The sequence below is a fragment of the Loxodonta africana genome, chromosome 21 (assembly GCF_030014295.1).
Source record: "Loxodonta africana isolate mLoxAfr1 chromosome 21, mLoxAfr1.hap2, whole genome shotgun sequence".
Classification (NCBI taxonomy): Eukaryota; Metazoa; Chordata; class Mammalia; order Proboscidea; family Elephantidae; genus Loxodonta; species Loxodonta africana.
Genome location: NC_087362.1, coordinates 59,620,106 through 59,647,430, shown reverse-complemented (window position 1 = coordinate 59,647,430; position 27,325 = coordinate 59,620,106). Strand labels below are relative to the sequence as shown.

At 45.6% G+C, this 27,325-nt stretch overlaps 3 protein-coding genes across 7 annotated transcripts in view; 2 read left to right on the top strand and 1 right to left on the bottom strand.

Moving 5' to 3' along the window:
• Positions 1 to 11,902, top strand: part of RSPRY1 (ring finger and SPRY domain containing 1) — a 52,534-nt gene extending 40,632 nt beyond the window's left edge. For 4 of the 5 annotated variants that reach the window (XM_003416291.4, XM_010596060.3, XM_064273991.1 and 1 more), the window contains exons 14-15: positions 3,235 to 3,339; positions 6,717 to 11,902. In XM_003416291.4, the coding sequence (XP_003416339.1) occupies positions 3,235 to 3,339; positions 6,717 to 6,813 (202 nt within the window). In that variant the 3' untranslated portion in view covers positions 6,814 to 11,902. Of the gene's footprint in view, positions 1 to 370; positions 469 to 3,234; positions 3,340 to 6,716 lie in introns of those variants that run through there. The other variant, XR_010318890.1, reaches the window with a different exon arrangement.
• Positions 11,903 to 11,998: 96 nt separating this feature from the next.
• On the top strand, positions 11,999 to 17,005 carry ARL2BP (ADP ribosylation factor like GTPase 2 binding protein). Its single transcript, XM_003416290.4, has 6 exons — positions 11,999 to 12,188; positions 12,852 to 12,913; positions 14,625 to 14,731; positions 15,800 to 15,885; positions 16,096 to 16,192; positions 16,735 to 17,005. The coding sequence occupies exons 1-6, from the start codon at positions 12,151 to 12,153 to the stop codon at positions 16,834 to 16,836; spliced, it is 492 nt and encodes a 163-aa protein (XP_003416338.1). The 5' UTR covers positions 11,999 to 12,150; the 3' UTR covers positions 16,837 to 17,005.
• A 2,088-nt stretch (positions 17,006 to 19,093) lies between these two features.
• Positions 19,094 to 25,343, bottom strand: PLLP (plasmolipin). Its single transcript, XM_064274000.1, has 3 exons — positions 24,312 to 25,343; positions 21,761 to 21,883; positions 19,094 to 20,557 (listed from the first exon to the last, which is right to left on the bottom strand). The coding sequence occupies exons 1-3, from the start codon at positions 24,585 to 24,587 to the stop codon at positions 20,441 to 20,443; spliced, it is 516 nt and encodes a 171-aa protein (XP_064130070.1). The 5' UTR covers positions 24,588 to 25,343; the 3' UTR covers positions 19,094 to 20,440.
• Between the last annotated feature and the right edge of the window lie 1,982 nt (positions 25,344 to 27,325).

Below are 27,325 nucleotides of genomic sequence, written 5' to 3'. Positions count from 1 at the left end.
CAGCTACAACAATCATCCGGCCACCTGTTTCCCCCAGTCTTCCCCATCACCATTAATAACCCCCTGTCATTCTAGTTGTCCTGGACATAATCTGAGAGTATCCTTGTCCTGTAGGGTTGCTATGAGCCGGATTCGACTCGACGGCACTGGGTGGGTTTGGGTTATCCTTGATGCCTTACTTCCTGCCATTCCCACATCTGACTCTTCAGCAAATCCTGAGAGCTGTGCCTTCAGAATATATCCCAAATCCAGCTAGTACCTATCACCCTCACTGCTGCCACCATGGCCGAAACTGTCATCATTTTCCACCAGGATTATTGTTGCCCTGCCCTCTGACTAGTCTCCCTGTTCCTGCCTTGACTCCCTTCAGTCTATTCAACACAGCCTCCAGATGATTTTGTTACAACATAAATCAGATCGTGCAGTTTTCTGCTCAAAAGACTCCAGTGGCTCTCCATTTCATTCAAGGTAAAACCTTAAATACTTACAGCGACCCACAAGGTGCAACATGATTTGTCTCCTCCTCTTCCCCCACAACTTCTCTGACCTTATCTCCTACCCTCTCCCTTTTATTCATGCTCCTTCAACCACCCTGACCTCGCTGTTCCTGGAACATACCAGGCCTCATGTAGCCTCAGGGCCTTTGCACTTAATACTCCTATTGCCTAAAATGGCCTCTCTCTAGACACCAATAAGGCTCACACCTTTCCTCACTTCATTCAAGTCTTTACTCACGTATCACCTTAGTAAGACCTTCCCTGGCCACCACCTCTCTCTTTCTTCCCCTCTCTCTCTTTCTCTCTCCCTCTCACACACACACACACACACACGCGCACTTTCTTCCCACTTCATAGTACTTATCAACATTTAACCTGTGAAAAACCTGCTGTGTTTCTAAGTCATAGCAATCCTATAGGACAGAGTAGAACTGCCCCGTAGGGTTTCCAAGGCTTTAATCTTCACAGAAGCAGTCTGCCACATCTTCTGAAGAGCACAGCTGGTGGGTTCGAACTGCTGACCTTTCAATTAGCAGCCAAACACTTAACCACTGCACCACCAGGACTCTTTGTTAACATTTAACATTGTGTATATATTTTTTATTTATCTTGTTTATTGTCTGTCTCCTCCCACTGGAGTGTAAGCTCGTCTGAAAGCAGGGATTTTTTTTTTTTAGTCCTCTGTGCACTGCTGAATCTCCAGGGCTTGGAATAGTGCCTGGCTCATATAAGCCCAGTGCAGGAGTGAATTGAATGAATGTTTCGTGTTTCTCTTGCCCATCCATCAGGGCTGTACTTCAGCAGAGCATTTCTGCCTGTCTGCATTTCCATTCCATGAAAGTAAAAGTATAATGCAAGGCTTCTAACCACTGGTGTCTGGACTTTCGGGGCATCTGCAATAGAAACCTCTTGAAATTCTGTAAAAACGTGTGTATGTGTGTCTGTGTGTGTGCATTTTTCTTGGGAAAGGCTCCATGGTTTTCATCAAACTTTCTGAGATGGGTGACTTAAAAGATTAAAATTCACTAGTAAAATAAAAAGAACACTGGACTTAGAACCAAAAAATTTGAACTTGAATCCAATTCGGTTTACTACCTGTGACCTTACACAAATCAGTTCCTTGAATTTTGTTTTTCTATATGTGCATTTGGTTTATATGTGCATTTGGTTTACCGTGCTCAAATAACATGAAATTTACAATTTTATCCATTCTAAAGTTTATAATTCCTTGTTCTTTTATTACATTCACAATGTTGTGCAGCCATCACCACTGTCTAGATCCAGAACATTTTCATTACCCCAAAAGGAAAACCCATACCCATTTAGCAGTTACCCCCATTGCTCCTTCCCCCCGCAGGAAGGCACTAATCTGCCTTCCATTACTATGGATTTGCCGATTCTGGGTATTTCATAAATGGAATTGTTACCAATCACCAATCTGACACAAAGGGGTCTCGTCTTTTCCTGCATAAGAATACAAGAAAAAGACCAACTTTATCTTCAGTAAGCTTTATTTTGCTTGAGGGAGGACTAAGCCTGTCCAAGAGGCTGACTCGAAAAGGGAAGCAAGGCTAGGGCTTATATGGGTTCAGTGGAGACAACAGAGTAATGAATATTTAGTGGGCTTCTTTCAAGGGGCGGGTACTTCTCAGAATGAGGGTGCCTATTACTTAGGTTGCTCGTGCATCTGGAATCCAAGATGGAACTTGCTCATATTCAAGATGGAGCCCTCTCAGCAGCCCTTGGCATCACTTATTATAGGATATGGCACAAGCGCACTATTTTGGGCACTACATCACCATCTTTGAAAGGCTAAGGAAGGTTAAACAGCGGTCACTTTGTTCTTTGTTCTTCTTCGCAAGCAGGAGCCTGTAAAGGGGGAAGGGACTAGAAAAACACTAAGAAGGAGATAGTAATTCATGGGTTGTTTCAACCTTTTCTCATGTTGACAGGGTGTGGTTCCTGTTTACCCAACTTCTAGATGGTAATCTTTTAACAGCTCTTTTATTCTGCCAGCACAGTTAACCCTATGTCTCAGAATCATACTCAATATATCTGGCTTATTCACTTAGCATTGTGTTTCAAATTTCATACATGTTTCAAATTTCATACATGTTATGGTATGTATCAGTACTTCCTTTCTTTTTTTTAATAATAATATATTTTTCATAAAGTTTTTCACAGCATTTTCAGTTCCCATTTAATAATTTCTACACAAGTTGTTCGGTGACATTGGTTACATTCTTCACAGTGCATGAACATTCTCATTATTTCCATTCTGGTTGTTCCATTTCCATTAATCTGGCTTCCCTGTCCCCTTACATTCTCATGTTTGTTTTAAAGTGATTGTTAACTCTTTGGTCTCATCTAGGTGATTTCTCAAAGGAGCACAGTACTTAAGGGTGATTTTTTTTTGTTTTTGGCAGTTTGTATTTAGCTACAAAGTGACCTCACGGGTTAGTTTCCCTTCAAGGTCTGAAGAGTATCTCAGGGTAGTAGTCTTGGGGAACTTCCTGGAATTTTAATTTCTTTACCAATAAAATGGGAATGGCCACGCTGACTTCATTCCTTACATAAGAAAGCCATAGTGAGATTTAAATGAAAATTTAACAAACCTTGAGGAACAGAGTATACCTCACATGCATGGAGGATTTTCATAGCATTTTGTGTGTATCACTGCTAACAGGCCCGATTTCTGCATTGACAAAGTGAATTTCAGACTGCTTTTTCTGCTCAGGCACAGGCGTCTTGCTCTGTTGAAGCAAGTCAGTATCCGAGAAAACTGCTGCTCCCTGTGTTGCGATGAGGTAGCAGACACACAGCTGAAGCCATGTGGACACAGGTAAGAGGATTTGTTTGGCTGTCTCCTTTTTTGTGCATAGGCAAAGTTCACCCTGTTCTTGAATTGCTTTTAGAGCTGTTCATCGAGGTTTATTATATTTAAAGTGGGCTGAATCAGGAATAAGAATTGCCAAGTAGCATGTGGCTGTCTTCCAGAAAGCACCTGAAACACATGAAGCTGCTTGATATGGAAGGCCTATGTTTTTGTTTTATTTTGTTCACTCAATACTTTATAAATTCAGTTTTCATTTTACAAAATCTTAGAGGTTTAATGGTATTTAGGGGCTTCTTGGGCAACCTCTTGTAGTTTTAGAGCCTCCTCCTTTACACCTTATTTACACTTATAACCGTGGGAAGGCAAGCAGCCCCCCTGCCATCTAACCAGACGAGCTCTATGAAGTGGATTCAGAGGGCCACCTGGATTCTAGGGGGTAGAGTGTCTAAATACCAGCAAGAGCCTCAAGTAAGATGGTCTCCAAAAAGATCATCCCAACTAGGATTAGAAGACAGAAGAGAACTTGGGCAGTGTGGTGGCCCAGCCACACGGGGGCACTGTGCTTATTGTATCTAAGCAAAACCGTGCCAGTGTTACAGGCCAGCTAGCTGTAATCCATCACATTCTATGCCCTTTCTTGCTCTTATTTTTGGCATAGCTTTAGCCATCAGGTGTCCTGAAGTGGTAGACCACAGTTTGTCCTCCCCAGGTGTGATGCAGCCTGGGCCCCGACTCTGCCTCTATTCATTTATTGTCTTTTGAAACGAATTTTTACCTAATTCCTAGCTGTTAAGGAAAGTGCATGCAGTATATCTCAGTTCATCCTTAGCTACACCAATCTCTCTTCTGGAAGAAAAGCACAGTGGCTCCAGCTGCTCCAGCTGTGATTGTTCCTTAATATCAACTTGGCAGCCCAGAATTTATCAGTTTGGGCACCTTTTGAGCTTTTACTTATCAGGGCTTCACAGGGCCTATCCCACCTAAGGGTGGGATATCTTGGCGCCCTTTTTGATCTTTTTTTCTATAAGAACGTTAACATCCCAGACGGCATAATCTGATCTTCTTCATGAACTCTCTGGTCCTTTCCAATGGTTTTGCATATAGGAGATCACTTATAAGTATTGCAATAAGCTTAGCACCAGCTTTCTTGGGTATAATCAGCCTCCATGATAAAAAGATATGTCCAAACAGAGTTGAAAGAAGAAATGAATAAGAAAGTTTAGCTTAGCTTTAAACAATTTTTTAAAATGAAGATTAAGAAAGGAAATCTGAATAAAATCAATTACCAGAACTGATCCCAGAAGAGATTGAAAATCTAAGCATTCTTTTTACCGTATAAGAAATTGAGATGGTTATAAAGCTATCTTTACCTTCCCCCCAAAAGCATCAAGCCCAGATGGTTTCATAGGTGAATTCTTTGAAACTTTCAGGGACTAGTCTAATTCCATTTACACTTCTCCAGACTATAGAGAAAATAAGAAAACCACAATATTCTTTTTACAAAGCCTACATGATAATAATACCAAAAGCTAATAAAGAAAACTAGGCCATTTTTACTTATGAGTATAAATCTAAAAATCCTAGCTAAAATATTAACAAATAGAACCCAGCAGCACAACCAAGGGGGCTTATCTCAGGAATACAAGGATGGTGCATTAGAGGAAATCTATTAATATAATTTACTCAAGTAGGCCAAGTGGGTGTCATCTCCAAGAATGCTGAAAAGAATGTTAAAATTCAATTTCCAGTCCTAATGGATGGACTAATATAAAACAAATGGATGGAGGGAAGAAAACAGTATAAAACAGAAATGGATGGATACTTCCTTAACAATATGAAAAACATACATGTCTCAACCAAACACGAACATCATGTTTAAGGAACGATACTTCCTTAACAATATGAAAAATATATGCCTCAGCCAAACACTAGCATCAAGAGATGTAGGGGACAAGACAAGGTTGCAACTAGTAAGGAGAGGAATAGAATCATCCTTTAGAGAGAATAGATAGCATACCTGGACACCCCAGGAGAAATTACTGAAAACCTATTAGAATCAATGTGAAATTTCAGTAAGCTAGCTGGTGAGGGGGGAAAAAAAAATCAGTAGCTCTTCGCTATAGCAGCCAATTAGAAAATGTCGTTGAACACTCCTTTTATAATGGTTTTTTTTTTTTTAAAAAGCTTATCTAAGAATACATGCCAAGAAATAGATAGGGCCTATATGAAGAAAGGAAACCCTGGTGGCGTAGTGGTTAAGTGCTACGGCTGCTAACTAGAAGGTCAGCAGTTGGGATCCACCAGGCGCTCTTTGGAAATTCTATGGGGCAGTTCTCCCCTGTCCTATAGGGTTGCTATGAGTCAGAATTGACTTGATGGCAACGGGTTTGTTTTTTTTTGGTTTTTATATGAAGAAAAAGGAGCCCTGGTGGTACAATGGTTAAGCACTTGGCTGCTAACCGAAAGGTCAGTGGTTTGAACCATGATGGGAGAAAAGACCTGGTGATCTGCTCCCATATGGATTACATATTAGGAAACACTATGAGCAGTTCTACTCTGTCATAGGGTCACTACGAGTCACAGTCGAATTGACGTCACACAACAACAACATATGACAGCAAAGGGTTATAATTAAAAAAAAAAAAAAAACCCATTGCTGTTGAGTCGATTCCAACCCATAGCGGCCCTATAAAACAGAGTAGAACTTCCCATAGGGTTCCCAAGGCTGTGATCTTTACAAAAGCAGACTACCACATCTTTTTCCCATGAAGCAGCTGGTAAGTTCGAACCACCAACCTTTCAGTTAGCAGCCAAGCTCTAGACGACTTGACTAAATAGATTTGTTCTTGGATAGGATGGCCTCATTATTGTAAAGGTTTTCTCTAATCTCTAAGTTTAATTTGATCCATATAAAAAGGGCAACATGAATGTTTTTTTCTGGGAGTAGACATTCTAATTTAAAAGTTCCTGTGATACTAAGGCAAGAAAATTCTGAAAAAGAAGAGTTATAAAGAAGACCAGCCCTACCACATATTAAAAGATGAACTCTTCAGTGAATGATAATTGGGATAAATGACTAGCCATTTGGGGAAAAATAGCATTGTATCCCTACCTTCATACACACATCCGTATGTATATATGTGCTGTATATCTATAGACTTTTCTGGAAGATTGCCATGAACCTTTAACTTGTTGCCTCAGGGGAGGAGGATTGAGAGTCTTGAAATGGTAGATTTGTTGTTTGCTTATTTCATTTTTTAACCATGTATAATTACTACCCTTTCAATTGACAAACTTGTTAACATTTTAAATGCAGTTGAAAGGTAGTCAAGGTCTGAACTTTTGAAGCATTAACTTAGTGGCATCTGTGTCTTTCTCCTCAGTGACCTGTGCATGGATTGTGCCTTGCAACTGGAGACCTGCCCATTGTGTCGTAAAGAAATCGTGTCTAGAGTCAGACAGATTTCTCATATTTCATGACACATGTGAAAAAAGCATCACGGACTTATTTCTACTCAGTTCCAGCCAATGTTGAAAAGAAAAACAAAGGAAAAAAAAATCCGTAATCAGTCGTACGCACATTGAAACTTATAGCCATGGCCAGATTTTATGCTAAAAATGGTAGTTTGTCAAAGACAAAATTCTCTTAGAATCTAACCCAACTTGCCAGCCGTGAGAAATTCCTTTTAAGGCGAAGGAATGCTGAATGCTAACAGCTAGGCCTGTGGGACTTGCCCGGAAAACAAATAGGAGTCAGTGCCCTCCTGAGTGCTGAAAGCACACCGGAATTCTCCAGGCTGGGTTCATCCGATTGTTTAATACAGGCTGTTTTGTCTCATAGTCTAAGGTTTTTATTTTGGGCAGAAATCATTGGAGAAGTAAATGACAGCGTTTCTGGGATAAGCATAACTTTCCACTGGTCAGAGAGACACTGGTGTGTTACGCATGGATATTGCACTGCAAGACTTGAATCTATAAAAAAAATAAGATTAGAATTACCCAGGTCAGTACTACAAGCAACATGGAAGACCTGAAAGAAGGTGCAGACTGTAGAAAAAAAATCCCAAATTTTTTGATATTTTAGTGATTCCAAAGAACATTCTAGTTTTTTTTTTTTAATGGCAGAAAATTGATGGTATTTTCACATTCATGGTGTTTCTATCCAATTTCAGCGCCCACATTTTGTGAGGAAACAATATTTTCCCAATGCAGGAGGGATTCCTACATTAACTGCAATGTTAGACTGGAGAAAATTGGGTATTTTAGGGTATTTTTAAGGCACCATCAAACCAGGTTTTTGTTTTAAAAAATTTTTTTAATCAGTATTGTTTTTGGAAGTAATATACTTTAAAACTCTTGAGCTAAGTCTCCAAAACTCTAGAGGACAGTCTAAGAACACATATTACTATTGTTTTAAATAAATACATGTTTTTTAAAAGTAAATTCAATCATGGATTGTTGACTATGTCTTCATCAAAAGTGTTAATCCCTCTCAGGGTCTCTGATGAAGACCTTCAAGAGTTTGGTTTTTTCTCCCAGAAAATTGGAAGGTAGAATTGTAAATTCATAGACCTTATTTTATAATGGTGTACCTCAGCAGCTGCCTTTCAATTTATGCCAAGTCCTTACTGAGTTTATACTTGAATAGTAAATGTGTCTTCTGAGTTTTATAGTGTCTTAAACTCAGTGCACATTTTTTCTTCCTTTTCCACCCTTTCTTGTTTGTAGTTGCATTAAACCTGTCCTTAAACCTGTCCTATTACAGAGCTGATTTCCTTCCTGGCTGTACTTGTTGGGGTGCTGGATTTTTTTCCATGTCTTTAGTCTTCCATAAATTCAAAAATACATATAAATATATATATATGTATGTTCTCCTCTTTAGCTTGTGGTGAATACAGTAATTTGCATTGAAGAAATAAAACATTTGTTGCCTTTTTTGATCAAGATTTTACAACTTTCATTGGTGCCTGCTGCTAAATTCCAAGATAAACTCTCAGACACACATGGAGTCTCCATGAGTTGGAATCAACAGCAATTGGTTTTTCAGGGTAGGAAAGAATCAAGTATTAGAATGCAAGTTAATCACTATTCATCCAGCAGATCTTTACTAGGAACCTATTATGTGCAGGACACTGTGCCTATGAGAAGTACAAAACAGGTGTGTTCATGGAGCTTAAGTCTGGTAGTAGGAGACTACTATGTATTTGTATTTATTATATCAACTTATTAGTGCCCTGAAGGAAAAGAATAGGGTGCTGTAAGAGAATGAGAGGGACCTAATCTAGATAGGGGAGGGTGTCAGAAGTAGCATTAGTAGAAACTTAAAAGATAAATAGGTGATAACCAGGCAGAGGGACTGAGGACAAGCCTTCTAGGACTGGGTAGCTAGGTGAACACATTATAGGCAAAGGCCTTAACTACAGAGGAAAGGAGCTTGGTGGGTTTTGGGATCTGACAGAAGGTCCCTGTAGCTAGTAAGGTAGGAGCCAAGTGGGTAGCGTAGTATGTTCCAGCGTTGGAGAAGTTTCATGAAGGCCATGTTGAGGATTTTGTATTTTATCCTAAGTGCAGTAGAAAGCAAAGGCGTTCAAGCATGGAAGTGCCTTGATCAATAATTGTAAAAGATGGCTCTGATTTCTACGCGAAGAATAGAGTGGGGGGAGAGGGAAGGTGAAAAGCAAAAATTGCAAATATAAGACTAGTAGAGAGATTCTGGAGTCATCCAGCTGGGGGTAAAGGTGGTCTATAAATTGAGTGGAAATGGAGAGAAGTCAGTGGAATTAATAATGTCAGCAGTCAGAGCAGTGCAGTAGCCTATCAGCTTTCTAGAAATCTACCCTTAAATTCTGCCCATAAAATGGCCTACTTTTCCAATTCTTAACTTCTAGACCATAAAACAAGAAGACTTCAATATTAAATTGCTTAAAGTCATTCAGAATGGAGACAAAATTGTAATCTTGGCACTATTTCAAAGGGAAAGACATTTATTCCACATAGAAGAGAAGAAACTGGGGATTAGCAAGCCATTTGGGAGAGAGTAAACAGATCCATATTCTGCACTGAATGTAAGCATTGTAAGAATTGATAGCTAGACTTCTGATATTGTATCAGGAAAAAAAAAAAACATAAAAAATTAAGTTACGGTATTCAGTTGTTCATTGGGAAAAATGCCCCCAGCGTTCCAGCCAGTTTTTTCTTTTTAATGAATTGTCACCGTTTCTGAATGATATAGAGGGAGGTCATGCTACCATTTGCAGAGTGCCAGGAAACAGTGACTAGCAGAAAATGCCCTGCATGAGTTTCAATCATCTTGAACATGTGTCTATGAAATCTTAAGACCAGTTCTTTCCAAGTTTCCCCACATTTTTTTTTTTTGCTCTTTATTCACTTAAAAATATTAATGCTAACCCACAAAGGATTTAAGAAGAGATTATTTGTGCAAAAACACTTAATATATACAATTTTTTTGTTTTTTCTAGAAATGGGAGAAAGGCCACTGTTCTATTTTAAGTGGAAAAATGTTCTGATTTCCAAGAGTCTGGTTTGGCACCCCAGGGATTAGGAATGATAATAGCATGGTGGCTAAAAGAGACTATTAGGACCAGGGCTGGACCCAGGTTCTAGCCCCACTCTGCGATTTATATCACCAGCGTGCAAGTACCTAACCTCTAAGCCTTGGTTTCCTAATCTGTAAGATGGAGACAGTACCCATCTCATAGGGTTTTTGTTTTTTCTCACAGGGTTTTAAGTATTTCAAAAGGAGACAATGTATTTATAGTCTTTAGCAGGGTATCTGGACATGCCTGAGGAAGTGGGTACCTATTATCTTTATCCCCATTTGTTCCTACAATTAGAATGATATAGTAGATTAAAGATGGTCACAAATTCTTAGACATTTCTCCCTACAATCTATGTCCCCTTCCCCTTCAATCTAGGTGGGCTCTGTAATGGCTTGACCACTAGAATGCCATGGAAGTGATCCTGTGCCAAGTTTCCAGTCTGAGGTCTTAAGAGACTGGAAGCTTCCACTTCCTGTCTCTTGAACTACTTGGCTCTTGGACCCCGCTGCCGTATTGTGAGATAACCCAAACATCTCCAGGGAAGACCTCCATAGAAAGGCACTGAGAGACCCCCAGCCCTCCAGCCAAGAGCCACAGTAGAGATCCCAGCTGAGAGCCAACACCAATTTGCCAGCCATGTGGAGGAGCTATCTTGGAAGAGGCTCCTCCAGCCCCATTTCAGCTGCCCTAGCTGATGACAAGTTGAACAGAGACCAGCTGTCCCTGCCAAGCCTCGCCCAAATCCAAATTTGGTCAGTAAAATAACTTGTTTCAAGCCACTACAATTTCAGGTGGTTCGTAACAACAATAGGTAACCAGAACAGATGAAATCACAGAGTTTCATTCCTCTGCCGCTTTGACCCCATAAAAGACTGAATTAGTAGGAAAAGTAGGTAAACTCATTTTGTCCAGAAGAAATGTGTGGTATACAGAGAAAGTAGGTCATGAGGAAATTTGCTGAGTTTGCTATGGGCCGTTTGACTAGTGCGTGACTAAACAGAACTCGGTCCAGCTTATTCAGCAGACCTTTGTGGATGCCGGTCTTCTACCTAGGACTAAGCATAGCTCTGAGAATTGATCTCACCCTGGGTATAACTGTGTATGTTTTTAACCCACCTTTAGTTTCAGATCCCACTGAAACCTATTTTATGCCCACCTGACCCTCAGATCAAACCTAAGCCATACGGTAAATCCCTCTGGACATGTACCACACATTTGGCCAAAAAGTATCATGCAACCAGAAAGACAGTGCTCGGTGGTCCAATCGAGCAAGTCAGCCTTAGGGAATCCTTTTGTAAAATTTAGCACCGCTTTGGAGAGGACCTTCCTTGGAGTGAAGTGTTCTGACTCCTGGTTGAGTTGCTCAAAGTGGCTCTGTCAACTTATCTTGCACAATTAGCCAAGAAACCAGTTACTGCAGGATAATCTTCATGATTAAATTACAAGACATCCAACGCTTGCGGCTAGGCTTTCCTTCCACGAGGGGGAGTAACTGTCTTGCAAATCAGACGTCTGCAGTCTCTGGTTCAAAAGATAAGGAGTTGGCTCTCCAGCGATTTGCATTTACCCATAACCCATTGCCGTCTAGTCGATTCCGACTCATAGCGACCCTATAGTTTACAGTGTTCTTAAAACGTGCTTCAGTCTTCACAAACACCGTACAAGATGCAACTTATCCATAAGTTGCAAATGAGAAAATTCAGGCTTATGGTTTCAATTCCTCCATCCATGAAATGAAGGTGATTGTTACACAGCACATAAACAGCTCAGTAACTCCATCCCATACTTCCCGGAGCTCAGGCTCCCTTCGCGACTTTATCTTCCCGTTTCCTTCCTTCCTTTCCCGTTCCGCTCCGTTTTGTCCCGCCCCTGGCGTTGGGTAGTGCTTGCTGTGATTGGCTGTCAGGAATCCACGAGGCGGGAGCTCCGGGCTGGGAACGAGGCGGGCGGAAGGAGGTGCGGTGGCCATGGTAACGGGAGGCGGGACGCGGGGCCCAGCGGTCAGTAACCGACGCAGGGATCCCGCGGTGGCGGCGGCGCGCGCAAAGCGGCCTGGCCGGGCGTCAAGGCCCGGCCGGCGCGTGGCCGCAGCCCGAGGAGCCTGAGGCCCCAGCGGCGAGGCTTCCTTCGGGCCGGCCGGCGTGCCCTCGATGCCGGTTGGAGCAGTGCGGGGTGGAGCGGAGGCTGGGCCCGGGCGGCGGGCAGACTAGGAGGCCGACGAGCCGGCTCGCCCGCGGCGGTGGATGTGTCGGCCGTGATGGACGCCTTAGAGGAAGAGAGCTTCGCGCTGTCCATGTGAGTGACGCCTTGGCCTCGGGCCTTTAAAACGGTGCCCTCGGGGGGCGGGCGGACACCGCCCCAGATCCCAGCCTTGATCCTGCGGCTCCTGCGACCGCTGCACCGGAGAGCGGGGCGGTGTCCCCGGTTACCAAGCCCCCATCACAATCCCCCGGCCTCGGGCCCTCCGCCGTCCGCAAAGCCCTGGCGGGCGAGAGCTGCCGAGACCTGGGGCAGAGGATCCTCCACCTTCCGCCCCAGCAGCTCCTGAGCCTGGCCAGTGTCTCCCCCACGCCGGGTTCCTGCTGACGAGCAGATTAAGTGTGGGTGATAGTGACGATGCAGTGAGTAGATCCTGCAGCAAATAAATGCCACATATCGCTCAACGCCTTTTTGTCCAATGCGAGCCTTTGCTTCCTAGGCCCCTTTTGTATTTCATTGTGTCATCATCAGGTTCTGTGCAAGTAGAATCTTAATTCACCTTTATGTCAAGGATGTGTAAAGTGGGTTGTTTGGAACTGCTAGATTAGATAAGTCATTTTTAATTGTTGAAGCTGGGTGATGGGAAATTCATTTTACTATTTTTTTTTCTCTTGTGCATGTTTTAAAATGTCCAAAAATCTTTTTTTTGTTGAACGAATTATTTGAAACCACACCTAATCCAGTCATATGAATTTTCAGCTCCTCCGCCTCTGATGCAGAATTCGATGCTGTGGTTGGGTATTTAGAGGACATTATCATGGGTAAGCTGCCTGACCACTGCCTGACCTGTGCTCTCTCCAGTCCGTTCCTAGACACTTGCTTTTAAGGACACCGAAATCAATTTAGAGAGTTAATTTTAAGTGAAAACATCAAGCTGCATATAATTATTAATGTAGTGCAATGTAATATTTGCAAGTCTTAGTTTTGGGTTTTTTTTTTACTTGATTTGCCTTTAAGGCAAACAGCTCAGTACTCCTCAAAACAGATAACATAATTTCATGACCTGGAAGGGACTTACTCAACTAATGGGACACCTAGAAGTTATGGGGCTCTTGGCAAAGCTTCAGGAAATACTGACCTAGGTTATTTCCTATATAAGCAATTTCACTTTTTAGATAGTTTTGCATTTTACCATTTTCTTGGCATATAAAACCAAACCAGAAAACCAAACCTAGTGCCTTCGAGTCTGTTCCGACTCATAGCGACCATATATAAGAACAGCATAAAACCATAACCATAAGCCACATGTCTATGAAGAAAACAAGGTATCAGACTCCAGCAGGTTCTGGGTTTTGAGTTTCTATTTGTGGATTTATTTCAGCATCCCTAAGACTTGCTAAGTAATAGACAAGGAGTAACAGGCACCAAAAGTTTTAAGACAGATATTGGGGTTGGGGTGGGGCGTGACTTAAACTTGAGAAAATTCTGACTTTTGACTTTCCAGAGAATTAGGAAAGGAACACTTATTTGGTGTTATTGACTATACGGCATAGTCCAGTTTAGTCTGAAAATCATGTTTTTCTCCCTTCAGGTCCTGTAGAGAGGTACATGCCCTTAACTCCTAAATCCAGATGTTTCCCCATTGAACATACAGATATTTCCCTATTGAACTCTCATCCCATGTAGATGTGTGGATTTCTGAGAAATACTGAGGAGGAATCCATTCACTTCTTTTGCTCTTTATGCTGAGGGAAAATGAGCCTTCTGTAAGCCCAGGTTATTTATCCCAAAGTCTGGGTCCTTTGTGAAGCTTTCCTTTTATTTTTAGAAATAATATTCTACTTGAAAAAAACAACCAAACCCGTTGCCATCAATTCGATTCCGACTCATAGCGTCCCTATAGGACAGAGTAGAGCTGCCCTGTAGAGTTTCCAAGGAGCGCCTGGTGGTTTTGAACTGCCAGCCTCTTGGTTAGCAGGCGTAGCCCTTAACCATTTCCAATCAGTTGTTAAAAATCCCTAACGTTTATTAGGTGCTCACTGTGAACTAATCTCTACATAAATTCTCATCTAAAATCCACCTAGCAATCCTTTAACATAGGTACCATCACCATTCTCATTTTCCAGATGAAGAAACTGGGGCTTAGGGAGGTTAACTTGCCTAAGGTCACACAACTTAGCTGAGGGAGAATTGGGACCCAAGCATCCTGGCCTCTGTCAGAGCCCGTACTTTTAATGACTACCGTGTTTGCACCACTGCTTCTGGATTATACTGGAGTCTATAGCTCAAATGAGAGAATCGATTCATTCCATTACAGTAAAGTAATAATGTGAGGGAGTTCCCAAGCCAAGAAATGAAATGGATTCATCTATTTCAATATCCGTGTCCCAGTTAACTGCTGCCCCCTTAAACACCATCAGCTTTCCCTTTTAGAGACTGGCCATCGAGGAGCAGTAGTGTACTGCCTAATTATATAGCAGAGTGGTGTTTAGTCTCCATTAAAAAGAATAAATCTTCCCTATTGTGGTTTAGACGATGAGTTCCAGTTACTACAGAGAAATTTCATGGACAAGTACTACCAGGAGTTTGAAGACACGGAAGAGAATAAACTCACCTACACGCCTATTTTTAACGAATATGTAAGCGATTTTCTATTTCTCTTACCAGATTAGGATTTCTTTAAAGTTTAAATTTAGACTCAAAAGATGTTAAAATTTGCCCTTTCAAAATCTGCCACCAGCACATTGCCAGGGGTTCTAATTAGAATCGGGTTTAGTTTTCATCTCCTGTTCATTATTCCACATAGCTCTTATGGCTGTTTTCCAAAGGGCTTTCAGGCAAATGTTTGATGATCTTATTTAAAAGAAGACATTTGGCTTACCATAATCCTCCCTTCAGTTGTGTGGGTTCAGCACACCTTGTATTTGTATATTTTTGACCTTTTTCCTTCCCCTCACTATTTTTTTCTACTTTATAATCCAGTCAGGTAAGCATGACTATTAGGCGAAAGTGAAAACTGAGACCAAGGTCCCTACCTACCAAAAACCAAACCCCTGTTGCTGTCTAGTGGATTCCTACTTAAAGGTTCCTACCTAGTTGGTAGCAAAACGGATACCTGGGAACCTCAACTCTTTACCCCTGGGCCTTTCCATACACGCTGGGGCCTCTGGCAGCCTCCTGGAATTAATTACCTCATCTGCCTAAGAATAGGCTTAAATCTCCAAGACTATATTTTCTTAACCTAGAAGCTTGCCATAATCAGTGAAGGTTTCCTTGAGCCAAGCGTCAGCTTATGTGAAACTTGCTTAGAAGAAACCTGTGACTGCCTCCATGTGTCCGCTTTTTTGTTATGTTCTTTTTTGCACAGATTTCATCTACCCAAGAAGAAAAGCCCCACCTATTTCATCATTCCTTCCTGCCATGGGGGTTGGGAGTCCCACTGCTCACCGTCTTTATCTATATTAGAGCATCCATCCTGTTAACAATATTAAGTATCTGCGAAGGCCCCGCTCCCCCAGTAGGCTGAGTACTCCTCAAGGACAGGAGCTGTGTTTTGGACTTTAGTACCCCCAGCACTCAGCGTGGAGCCTAACACATACAATAGGTTCTCAGGAAATGTTTGTAAGTGCTGGAGGACAAGCTTTCTTGAAAAAGAAGTCTTGTTTTCCTAAAGTGTAGGCTGACCAAGGTGCTTTCCACTGTTGTAGATCTCTTTGGTAGAAAAGTATATCGAAGCACAACTGCTGGAGCGGATCCCTGGATTTAACATGGCGGCTTTCACAACAACATTACAGTGAGTTGCAGTTAAGATGCTGTATCTTCTCATAGGTTTTTTCCTTCCCCTTTCTCCACACTGAAAAAAAAGACCACCACCACCACCCTTTTTTCAGTGTCTGAAATGTCAAGGCCTAGAGCACTTAAGCCTTCAAAACCTTCAATGAAATCTTGAGACAATGTCTGTTTCATTATTCGTTCATGAAACAGCCATCCTTTCCTTTTGCAGGCACCATAAAGATGAAGTGGCTGGTGACATATTCGACATGCTGCTCACATTTACGGATTTTCTGGCTTTTAAAGAAATGTTTCTGGACTACAGAGCAGTAAGTCACTTCTCCCTCTTTAGTTGGCCACACTGAACCACTTAGAAAGTTTTAATTAAAACTATCCAGCACAAACTACTTCCTGTGCTCCTCCCATTGCTCCTCCTCAAGACTGGCCAGTGTTACCCTAGCAGCTAGCAAGGTTTCAGAAGAGGGAGCTACTTTCCTTCTCTTCCCAGGACCGGGGATCCTTGCAGCTGAATCACATTCTTACGTTTTAGAGAAACAGGCCCCAAGCACCATCTCAGAGTCTTTGAATAATCAAAAGGGTAAAACCAAAAGAGCAGGTCTAGTTTGGCCTTGCCTTTTTTATCATGCTAGCAGGCTCTGTATAGGAAAAGGTAGTGTTTTTCAGGAGTACATTTTTTAATGATGGGGTCAGAGCTGAGCAGAAATGCAAAATAACCTCTCCCCTCCTGTGTACGCCCTGGCAGTCCATACTCCTGCCCTGAGCTGCTCCTTCCCTGTACCAGAGGCAGGGTCCTGAGCTAGAAAGGACTCTTTGTTACTTCTTGCCCCTTAAAGTTGTTTTTCTCACATAGGAAAAAGAAGGCCGGGGACTAGACTTAAGCAGTGGTTTAGTGGTGACTTCGTTGTGCAAATCATCTTCCATGCCAGCTTCCCAGAACAACCTGCGGCACTAGGTCCCACGCACCTCCAGGCTATGGGATCCTTGTGGACATCACCAGCCCCATAGACTGGGAGAGGCTAATGAGGACAAAATACATCTTGGAAAGACTGACTCTGTTACTCTCTTCTGCCACTCTCCATTAATGATAAGTATTGATGGGTCACAAAGAACATTATCTGACCCTCCCGGGACCTTTCTCCTAATTGTATTCAGTAACCCTAGTGCTCCTTCCAGAGTAGACAGCTCTCAGGTATTGTGAGTCAGGCTCCTCTGGAGCAAGCCCATGTCCAGCATCCCACCTGGGGGGCCCCTTTCTATAGCGTATGTGCGTCAACAACAGAGTAACCCACTGTCGTAAACCCACTTTGTCCCAGCCAGCTTTGCAGGAATCTCGGCACACACAGCTCTCTCACTTGGGTCAGTTTTTAGTCCTTCAGCCTCAGTGGCCCAGCTGTATGGGTTTTTGACTGTGTGGGAGCTTTTATGTAGGGTATTATTTAAACCAGCTGCCTTTTTGAGATCTGAAGCTGCTGTTAACACAGCCAGTCTTGGCATGGGATTCACCTGAGAGAGCTGTCCTTTACCAAAAGCTGCATGTGAAAATCACCTCCCAGTCTTGTATTTGTAGTCCTTTTATCACTCACTCTTCTGCTGGTCCTGATATAGTCCCACTATTTCTAAGCCTCTTTTAAGCATTATTTTTGAAAAAATATTTTTATAGATGAATACTCAGGCTCAACTAGTGGATCTAATCTTGGAAAGTCCATGATTACCCACTTAAAGATCAAAGTATTATATGCTACGTGCTTTTTAGTTGTTAGTGCTGTGCAAGCAAAACAGTGTCTACATTGGTGTCCTGTTTTCCCGGGCACCAGAGAACGTGTGCCGTGCTGGCAGTAGACTAAACATATCCTTTTCTAGAGCATGTTAAGTGTGCTTGTGCAGGATTGAGTAAAGTCCTTTCTGTTTTTTAGGTTGTCTGTTGGGGCGGGGTTGACTTTGGGAAAAACCGTGACTCTGCAGATCTTCTTCCTGTCAAAATCTCTCCTCCCGGGACGGTGTTCCTGGCCTAGCTCAGCGTGAGGAGGAGGTGGCAAGTGGCTTTAATGGTCAGGTCTGGCTCTGGTTTAGTCAGATGTTTGCTGTTACATTACTGGCCAGAAAACATGGATATCACATCTCTAGAAAGAAAAACACAGTTTAATGCCCAATGTGTACCTTTGATTTTTTTTTTTAAATAAAAATTAGACTCTGTGCTGACTTCTCACGTGGCTGTTGTGATTTTAAAGGATGAGCTACAGGTTCTCTGGTTTTACTGGACTGACGTGTCACTGAAGACTTCTGCCGCAGCAGCGGGAGTAACATTCGAGGCGTCTTACAAGAACTCACTCTAAAGCAGTCACCTTTCTTGAATGTAGCCGCCGGCAGGTTACTACTGCCTGCGTCCTCTTAGGGCAGAGGCACTCGCAGAGCCGGTGTTTTCAAATGCCACCTGTCCCCGGGCTTCCTTCTCTTCTCGCTCCACCATAAACGGGCCTATCCATCATAGGCCAGGTATGCGGAAAGCACTCGATGGAGACCTGTCAGTCACAGCCTGCCTGGTTGAGAACACGGGGAGATAAGCCCAAAGATGAAATGAAAAAAGAGCAGCAAGAAGAAAGGCAAACTGATCTTCTCACCCTTTTTCTACTTAGAAGAAAGCAAGCAGTCCTGTTGTAGCTTAATATTAGAAGACAGGCGTTCTGATTTCTTTTAGGAAAAGAAAGCTAGAGCTCTGCTCTCCATCCAGAGACACTTAGGACTGCAATGCCAGGTACCACCTTCAGTGGGGCTCAGGCCTGGCCTGGGGTGAGAAAATCCAACATCCTGCCCCAGCCTCAGGAGACAGGTGCCTTCTCCTATTGCTTAGGACCCCTCTGACCTCTGGGAAGCAGTATTTACCCAAATGCAGAATCTAAGGACTAGGTAGGCACTGCTGAACCAAAAGGAAGTTTAACCAACCATGTTAATGGTGCCTTTACTGAAATGGCCTGGTAAGAGAACCAAGCTCCTCAATTTGCTTAGAATTTTGTTTCCTCTTCAGCCTCAAGAGAAAATAGATTGGTATTCTTTGAAGGTAAACTCTCTTTCTTGTAGAATGACTATCCAGTTTATTGCTCAGACAGACACTTGAGAATAAAAAAAAAGGATGCTGTGCTTTTATTATTCACACCAGAGTTGCAGGCATAAGCCAGGCCTGTCCAGGCAGCCTGGGACCGTGGAGTACCCTATGTAGCTCCCCATCCATGCATAATGGAATGGCTCATCCCCACCTGCTCAAATAGTTTCATTTGTATTCTCAGTTTTGTTTTTTTTTTAAGAAGTGCCTAGGAATTCCTTTGTCTTAATGAGAATGCTGGTCTGCAGTATTAAAAAATAAGCTCAGCAGGACTTGCCTGCTTTGCTTGCTGCTTCCTCTACCTGAGCATCTAGGTCCGCATCTAGGGCATCAGAACGTCCCTGAGCATCTCGCATGGGCCAGCCACTTTGATTAGATAATCTCTGAACTTGAACTTAAGCCATGACAATCACATCAACTGGGACTCTTCTAGGCAGAGCAGCCAGGAAGTATCCTGTCACCCTACCTCAGGTCACAGAATTGACTGGTGGTGCTAAATGACTCCAGAACTTGAGTTTCCCTGTAGTAGGCTTTTTGGGACCCTTGTATGCCTTAACCTGCAGCTCCCTGGAGTTTACAAACGATTCCCCTAACATCTTTTTCAAATCAGTTTTTCCATCTTTATTTTTATTAAAAAAAAAAAAAGAGCAACAGCAAAGTCACCACCAACCACGTGACAACTCACCAGGCAAGGTCTTGATTCCCTCCCTCCATTTCCTGTCCCATGTACCTAATCAACAGTGGCAGGGAGCCATTGGCATTGATGTTAAGAGTTGTCCAAAGGGAGTATTAAAAACCAAGGGCTTGGGAAAGGGAAGAAAATCTGGATAGGGTTTTCACCATGGAGCCATGTTTTAAAAATGGATTATTTTTAAACAATGTATGTTTGAAATGCAGGGAAGGAAAGACCACACTGTCAGAAATCAGAATCCTCTTCCTACAAGCATCATGTTGGCTTGGGGGCAGGGGAGGCAAATTGTGTTTTAAGAAATCAGAAAAGTTTTTGTGAATTTGCTCAGCTCCCCTGGAAGAAAGACTAAGATAAATACATGTTGCTTGTTAGCCTTACACTCTGGTGGGTCAGGGCTGCAGCTCCGAGGAGCCTTTGTTAGTGCATTTAGTGCTGGTGAGAAAGGTGGACCCCAGCCTGGGACACTGACATCCTCTAAAGACAAAGCAGAGACAGAACCCCATGTCCCCCATCATCTTCCGCTGAATAAGGGGCTGAGGAGGATGTCTCCGCTGTGGGCCTGTTTCCAGCCCACAAGTGCCGACTGGGGCCAAAGCAGAGGAAGGATCCTGTTTCTTAGGGAAGTTGTGAGAGTTCGTCTGGTAAGCAGGTATAGTCTCTGCCCAGCTGGCTCCCTGCAGGGCTCGGGCCACGTGTTTGTGGGGCTGACCCTGTACTGTGACCCAGCTGCAGCCTTCAGCCCCAAGGTGGGCCATGGGCACAGGTGGACTAGGCGTAGCCGCCGGCCATCTGACTGGTGGCTGCATTGCTGCCTACTCCTCGCCAGGCCCGGAAACTGAAGAAGGCGCTCACTCCATAGGCGATCATCACTAAACACGCAAAGAACTGGAAGAGAGGGGACAGAAGGGTACCAAGACTGAGTCAGTCACAGGGTCCCACTGGGAGGGAGAGGGTGACAGTGATAACAAGCACCAACCAGATGCCCTCAGATAGACACAGATAGTAAAACCTTTGAGTAACAGCCTCCTCAATTAACCAGAACAAGTTGCAGCAGCCACACCAACTCACACTTAGCTATACACTCATTGAACAACTGTTTGTTGAGGGGCTAATGGGTCCCAGACTCTGGGGATGCAAACATTACATTCTAATGGGGGAAATAGTTAATAACCATGCAAAAGTATGTCAAATCATGATAAGGGCAGTGAGCGATATCAAACCAGGTAATGCGATGCGAGTGACTAAGGGGTAGGAGCTACTTTAGACACATATCAGGGACTTAGTTTTAAAAACGTAACATTCAAAGGCCACCCAAGGACTTTTCTGGAATCAGTTCATACTACTGCACTAAGACCTACAGCCACGTTTGAAAGCTCCATGTTTCCTTCTCTGTGATTGAGTTACTGATTTCAAAACCACACTCCTTGCTAGGAAACCCAAGCCCTGGTCTAGATCCTGTCCTACTATGGGCTTACCATGACTCTAGGCATGTTACTTAAACCTCTCTGAGCCTCAGTTTCCCTGTCTGTCAAAAGGGACTTGTAAGGCCTGGTCATCTCTTCCTCACAAGGAGAGTCGGGATCATCCTATGAGACAGACAATGTGCGCGCATGGCTTTGTGGAGTATGGTGTGTCAGAGATTGTTGTTACTTTTCTGACCACTGGACGGGGAGCCCGAGTTCGGGCTTGTGAGAGAGCCCTGGAACGATACAACCCAGCAGGTTTTTACGTGTGTACTTTTCAAAGGGGGAAGGTAGGGCCCTTGTTTTAGCAGATTCTTCAACAAGACATTTGATCCTAAATCAGTGTGGCAGAATGATTTGCCACAAAGTTCAGCGGTTAATCCCAAAATTCCATGAGCCATCACAAACCATTTCCCAAGCATTCTGGTTCCTTTAGGTTTTACTGTGAATTATAGAAACCTGAAAGTCAGCCCAGCTCCCCTCCAAGGCCCACTGAGGTTAGGTGATAACTCCTCAGGAAGCGGTGGGTGCTGGCCTCAGACCATGGGAGCAGCGTGAGTTCAGGGCCAGAGACCGTTCTTTAGCCCATCAGAGTGCCAAGGGAGCCCCAGGGGATCATACTCACCGAGGCAGCTGCACGCTGTCTATACGGACGGGTGCCCTTCAGGGCCGTCACCTCAACTGCAGCTGAGCAGGTGATGAAGGCCGTGATGTAGAGAACAGTAGCACCAACATTAAAGATCATTAACTGGCGGGGTTGGGGGAGGAGGAGAAAAGGTTTAAGTTTCAAGAACTGTGGAACCTCCTGGTTCCCCCCAGCATGCCCCCTTAGGGGCCAGAATGGGCTGGGGCTCACAGACAGGGAGGGAGACACATGGACCTCTCCCATTAAAGAGGTGGCAGGCTATCACGCTGGGTCAGCCGGGAGGCTTTCAGAGCAGGATCATCAGCACATCCAGGGCTAGGAGTAGGGAAGGAGAATGATGGGAAGGCCTAAGGGGGTGGGTTGGAGACAGTGCCAGTCCTCAAGTGATAAAACCCATTCCTAATGGCAAGAGGCCAACCCACGATTCATCTCTTTCTCTGGCTGTACCAGCTTGAATTGTGTCTCCCAAAAATATGTGTTGTAAATCCTAACTTTCTATGCCTGTGGTTATAATCCCATATGGGAATGGGTTCTCTTTTTTATGTTACTGAGGTAGGATTAGTGTAGGGTGTATCTTGAGTCAATCTCTTGAGATGTAGAAGAGATTAAACAAGCAAGCTAAGAAGCAGAGATGGGATAAGATGGATGCCAAGACACATGGAGATCTCCGAGGAACCAGGAAGCAGAAGCCGAAGAGACAAGAACTGACACAGAGAGAAAGCCTTCCCCTAGAGCCAGCGCCCTGAATTCAGGCTTTAGCCTCCTAAACTGTGAGAAAATAAATTTCTGTTTGTTAAAGCCGTCCGTCTGTGGTATTTCTGTTATAGCAGCACTAGATAACTAAGACACAGGAAATACGGAGCTTCCTCACAGCCAAACCCTGTCCCCACAACCCTTTCTACCCCTTTAGGAGCACTTACTCCAGGGCAGATACCAGGGACAAGATTCCAGGAGTACCCAGACGCTCCAAGCAGAGGATACTGGGCCAACTGGCTGGGCCTAGGGGAGACCCCATTGAGCCTCCAGCCTGTCTGGGAAGGGCACAGACTAGAAGGGAAGGGCCCTCAGATGACAACTTGGTACCAGGCACAGGTGCACACAAAAGGTTCCCATAGCCTCAGCTGGCTCCTCGCCTCTCCCAGCCCCCCAGACAGGCAGACACATGCGGCCCCTTGGGGCCAGTTAACAGTCTTCACCAGAGATTTCAAACTGAGGCCATAAATTTTTTTTTAATTACCAAAGTTTTTAAATTGGGAGATTTTATATAAAAACCTAAAGATTTCATCTAAAACTTTCTTATTAAGAAATGCAAAACATCAGAAGATTTAGGCTCTCTGGGCCCACATCCCCACTAGCAAGAGCTGAAGCGGAGTAGAGGCTGCTCCCTGTGGATAGGTGGGTGCTGGGTTCCCCAGAGCCCCCTCCCAGCCCACCTCACCCATCTATCTTGCCTGGGTCCTGTGGGGGGCCTGTAGTCCCTACCCTAGAGAATCCCAGATTCCCTGCCCCATCTGTTAAAAGGTCCAGGAACCCTAAATACTGCTCTGCCATCATGGCCGCCAACAGCTGTGGCTGGAGCCCCATGTCTGTGCCTGAGGGACACAGAGACCCTTCCAATTCTGGATGTTTATTTCTGAGAGGCTCCCAGGGGCATGGAGTAGGGGGGCCGGACCCTGAGCAGGAAGTCAGGCCGCCTCCTGGCTCCAGGATCTTCTCCAAGCCCAAGTGTCCCCCCACAAACATGGCCTGGCTCCTGCCAGTGATGTCAAGATCCAACAAACCCGTTCTGTCTTGAGGATGACTCACGTTTCCTCTGTTTAAAAAGACATTGATTCCAAACAATGCTGCCTAGTCCCAGTGTTGCTTGTCTTACAATCATGTGCCTCCCTCGCCTCTCTGCTCCTGAAAGCCTCAGGCCCCAGCTGCAGGGATTTTCCGGGTCAGGGAAAATTAAAAATTCTAAAAAAAACAGCAGCTTTCTCAGTCTGGTCCGGGTACTTCCCGTGTCCGCTTTCAGCCCTGGGTCCTAAAGAGGCTGACCTGGGACACACACCCTCCCCACCCTGGGCTGCAGGGTCCTCACCCTGGGGGCAGCTGGGTGGGCAGCCCAGCTGCACCCAAAACTGGGTAAATCGCGACAGTTCACCCCAGCCACCCCCACTGCAACACTGGTTTGAATCCTAGCCATCCCCCAAAAGGAAAAAAATGTTTTCAAGATTCCAAATGGTCTCCTATTAATCTGCTCACCAGCCCCCCTCACTTCTGCCCCCTTCCGAGAAGAAAGTCGAACCTGCCTCCTTCTTGGCTCACTGTGACTCTGGCTGCTGCTTTGCTCAGAGAAACGAACCCTCCCTCTCTGACTGGGGTCTCCAAAGGCCTCCCTCTATGGCAGCTGAAAGTCACAAGAACTTCTGCCAAACCCCGGCCCCACTTCCCACTTAGAGAAGGTCACAGGAGTCCCATCGCAGCCAATCCCAGAAGCCACAGGGGTAAAGTCTAGAACCATCCTGGGCACTTTGCCCAGACTCACCACCAGCGGCCAGGGCACCATGTAAAACTTCATGTGCAGCTGAAACAGGTAGAGGACAAAGACGATGATTGTCACCAGCCAGAGGAAGACAGCGACGAACATCACCCAGCCGTAGGCCGGATACAGGTGGTATGGGGTGTCGGCAATTAGGGCCCACACCAGCAGCCCCAGCACCTGGAGGGGCAAGAGAGGGCCAGAGTCTCCCAGAGTCCCCCACAGACCAGATACTCCAGGCCTTTGCCATACATAGTGCTTCCTGCAGAAAACATTTCTCATTTTGTCAGCCAACAGATGGCTTCTACTATATGCCAGGCACTGTGCTGGGTCCCTGCCTGGCAACTCCTGTCTCCTTCAGGTCTCAGTTGTGATGTTACACACTCCAGGACACCTTCCCTGTTCCTCCAGTCTGGGTTCCAGAACCCTCTTCTGTGTTCGCATAGCCCACCAGGCAGGACCTGAATTGTCAATTTCTGCCCCCAGGCCGTGAGCTCTCCGAGGGTGGGACACCCAGTACGGGACATGGCCCCTGGCAGGGGTCAGCAGAAGCTGCTGGAAGAATGACCAAGTCACCAGCACATCCCTGAGGAATAGAAGTGGTCACAGTCCCAGAGGTGGGAACAAGAACAGCCCTCTAGTCCTCCCTGCTGAGCCCAGCAGAGGAGCCTCACAAAGGCCTCAGGGTGACCTCCCGTCTGACCCCACCAGGTCATCTCCTACCCCCACCTTCTGTGACTCTAATTGCCCTTATAGACAGTGTCACTACCCCCATCTTACAGGTGAAGGTGGGCCTCAGGAAGCTAAGGGGCCTGCCCGTCCTACCTGCCCAAGTGGCAGGACGGGCCCCTAATATTCCAGGGGACAAGGAGTGTGGTGGCTAACACATGGACTCTGGAGCCCGACTGCCTGGTTTAGACCCCAGCTCCCCTCCCCAGCTGTGTGACCTTGGGCAAGCTGGTAACCTCTTTGTGCTCTGGTGACCTCCTCTGTAAGATGAGTATAATGACCACACTACAGCTCAGGGCTAGGTTAAGGACCCGTGAGTTCACATGCATAGAGCTTAGATCAGAACCTGGCACATACTGGGTGCGACGGGAGTGTTTGAGAGGCTATGTCCCAGCTGGCACACTGCATCTGCCCAGCCCCCCTGGCCACAGGGAAGTAATTCTAGTGGACAGGTTCACTGCCTCCCTGCGGGGGAGCTCTCTGGAGGCACTAGGCAGGGTGTGGCCCAGGGCAGGCCCCCAGTGGTCCCTCACATGTGGCATCCTGCCCTCTGTAGCACCTTCCTTCTGGCGGAGATCCCCTAGGGTGGGGTGTCCATGTGGGTTTGCACTGGGATCCCTGCCAGCTAAACATGACTCAGTTCTGGCCACCAAGGTGAGAGGAGGTTCTACCGCGGTGTGTTGACGACAGGCTCACTTGCTGATAGACACGCAGAGGGGCTGTCCCTCTTCTTCCCCTGGACGGGGTCCTGGCATGTGGCACCGAGGTGGCTCAGTGGCCCTGCTGCCAGCCCGAGGATGAGCCAAAAGTCAGGAGAATCACAAAGACGCTGCCCAGGAGCAAGACCCACCACCACTGGCTGCCAGTATTTGGAGACGAACGGTTCCCCTGGCTGCTCACACCAGTTGAGGGACTGTCAACAGCATCCTAGACCATCCACCCGTCGAGCAGGTGCTCACCTGAAGGCTCACGACCCAGAGTACAGGCAGAGCTGGGGGCCTGCTAGGCACCCTCCACCCTGAAGCGCCCCCCAGGATCCAAAAAGGAAGATTCTGCCTGGATCCCTATACAGGATCAGGACAGGAATGACCTGTGGCTGGCCCAGGAGCCCAGCAGCACCTCAGGCCTTTCCCCTCTTCCCTCCCACCCTCACCCAAAAAGGTATCTAAGGCTGGCCTGGCTTGGGAAGAGCCTGGCCCAGCTTCCCTTCCCACAGCAGCACTGGGGAAGTGGTAGGTGGAGCCCTGGGCTTGCGAGTTGAGGGCTGGGGTTCAAGTTCTGACTATGCTGTATCACAATGGACAAGCACCTTGCCCTCTCTGTGGGCCTCCACCTGGGCCAGTGAGCTTCAGTGAACTCTGCCCACAGGACCACAAACCCTGGGAGGGCAGGGAATTGTGTGTTTTGGTCACCGCTGTACCTACACAACAGTGCCCAGCACATAGTACATGCTCAGTATGTGCTTGGAAAAGAATGATACTCACTCTCCTCATCCGTGAAATGGGCATACACCTGTCCTGCATAGGTGCAGTGTTTTAAAGAAGACGCAGGTGTGAACCTGTGCCTGACCCTGCCTCCTACCCATAGAACGCTCAGCCACGGTGGGAGACCCAAGGAAGGGGTCAAATCCCCCTTCTGCCTCCGTACCCTCAGGCTGAGTCCCCAGGGGTCCCCACCCCCCACAGCAGCGGCCAGCCTCAGCTGCCCCATCTGTGCTCTCCTCTGAGCACAAGCAGGCCAGGCAGTGGCCCAGGGGGCCCACTTTACAGATGAGAGGGGTGGGACAGTGTGGCAGGGCCTTGCGCAAGGTCACATGCCAAGCTGAGGGCAGAGCTCTTATCAATGAGGACCCAGAGCCAGGGTTTCTCAGAACAGACCCCCTTTTGCCACTCATCCTTAGGACGGTCTGCCTGACACATATATCAGGGGAGACCAAGGACCCCTCCAGAGCTGGGTGAGGCCACCGTTCTGAAAGAGAACAGATACTCCTGGCACAGCACGCCACACACCTTCCCCAGGCGAGAAGGGGGCACATCAAGGACCAACAACTGAGTTTTCATTTCAAACAAGTTCCTTAGGGGTCTCTGCTGCCATCATGTTGCCTGGTTCCAGCTCGGGGAGAGGAAGTGAAGTTAGAAAAGACGGTAAACTGAAATCACGATGGGACCAAGTCAGGCTTTGCACTCATGCACGCCGATCAGCTCTCTGTTATTATCACAAACACACTGGTCCCCATAGCCGCTTAATGTTCTCAGCTCGGGGAAGCACCTCCCTTCTTTATTTCATTGACT

Coding starts and splice junctions, on each gene's coding strand:
- ARL2BP (XM_003416290.4), top strand. CDS start 12,151: ATGGACGCCTTAGAGGAAGAGAGCTTCGCGCTGTCCAT. Junction 12,914..14,624: donor TTTAGAGGACATTATCATGG/GTAAGCTGCCTG, acceptor ATTGTGGTTTAG/ACGATGAGTTCCAGTTACTA. Junction 14,732..15,799: donor CGCCTATTTTTAACGAATAT/GTAAGCGATTTT, acceptor CCACTGTTGTAG/ATCTCTTTGGTAGAAAAGTA.
- PLLP (XM_064274000.1), bottom strand. CDS start 24,587: ATGAGAAATGTTTTCTGCAGGAAGCACTATGTATGGCAAAGGCCTGGA. Junction 21,884..24,311: donor TGGTGCCCTGGCCGCTGGTG/GTGAGTCTGGGC, acceptor CAACCCCGCCAG/TTAATGATCTTTAATGTTGG. Junction 20,558..21,760: donor GACAGCGTGCAGCTGCCTCG/GTGAGTATGATC, acceptor CCTCTCTTCCAG/TTCTTTGCGTGTTTAGTGAT.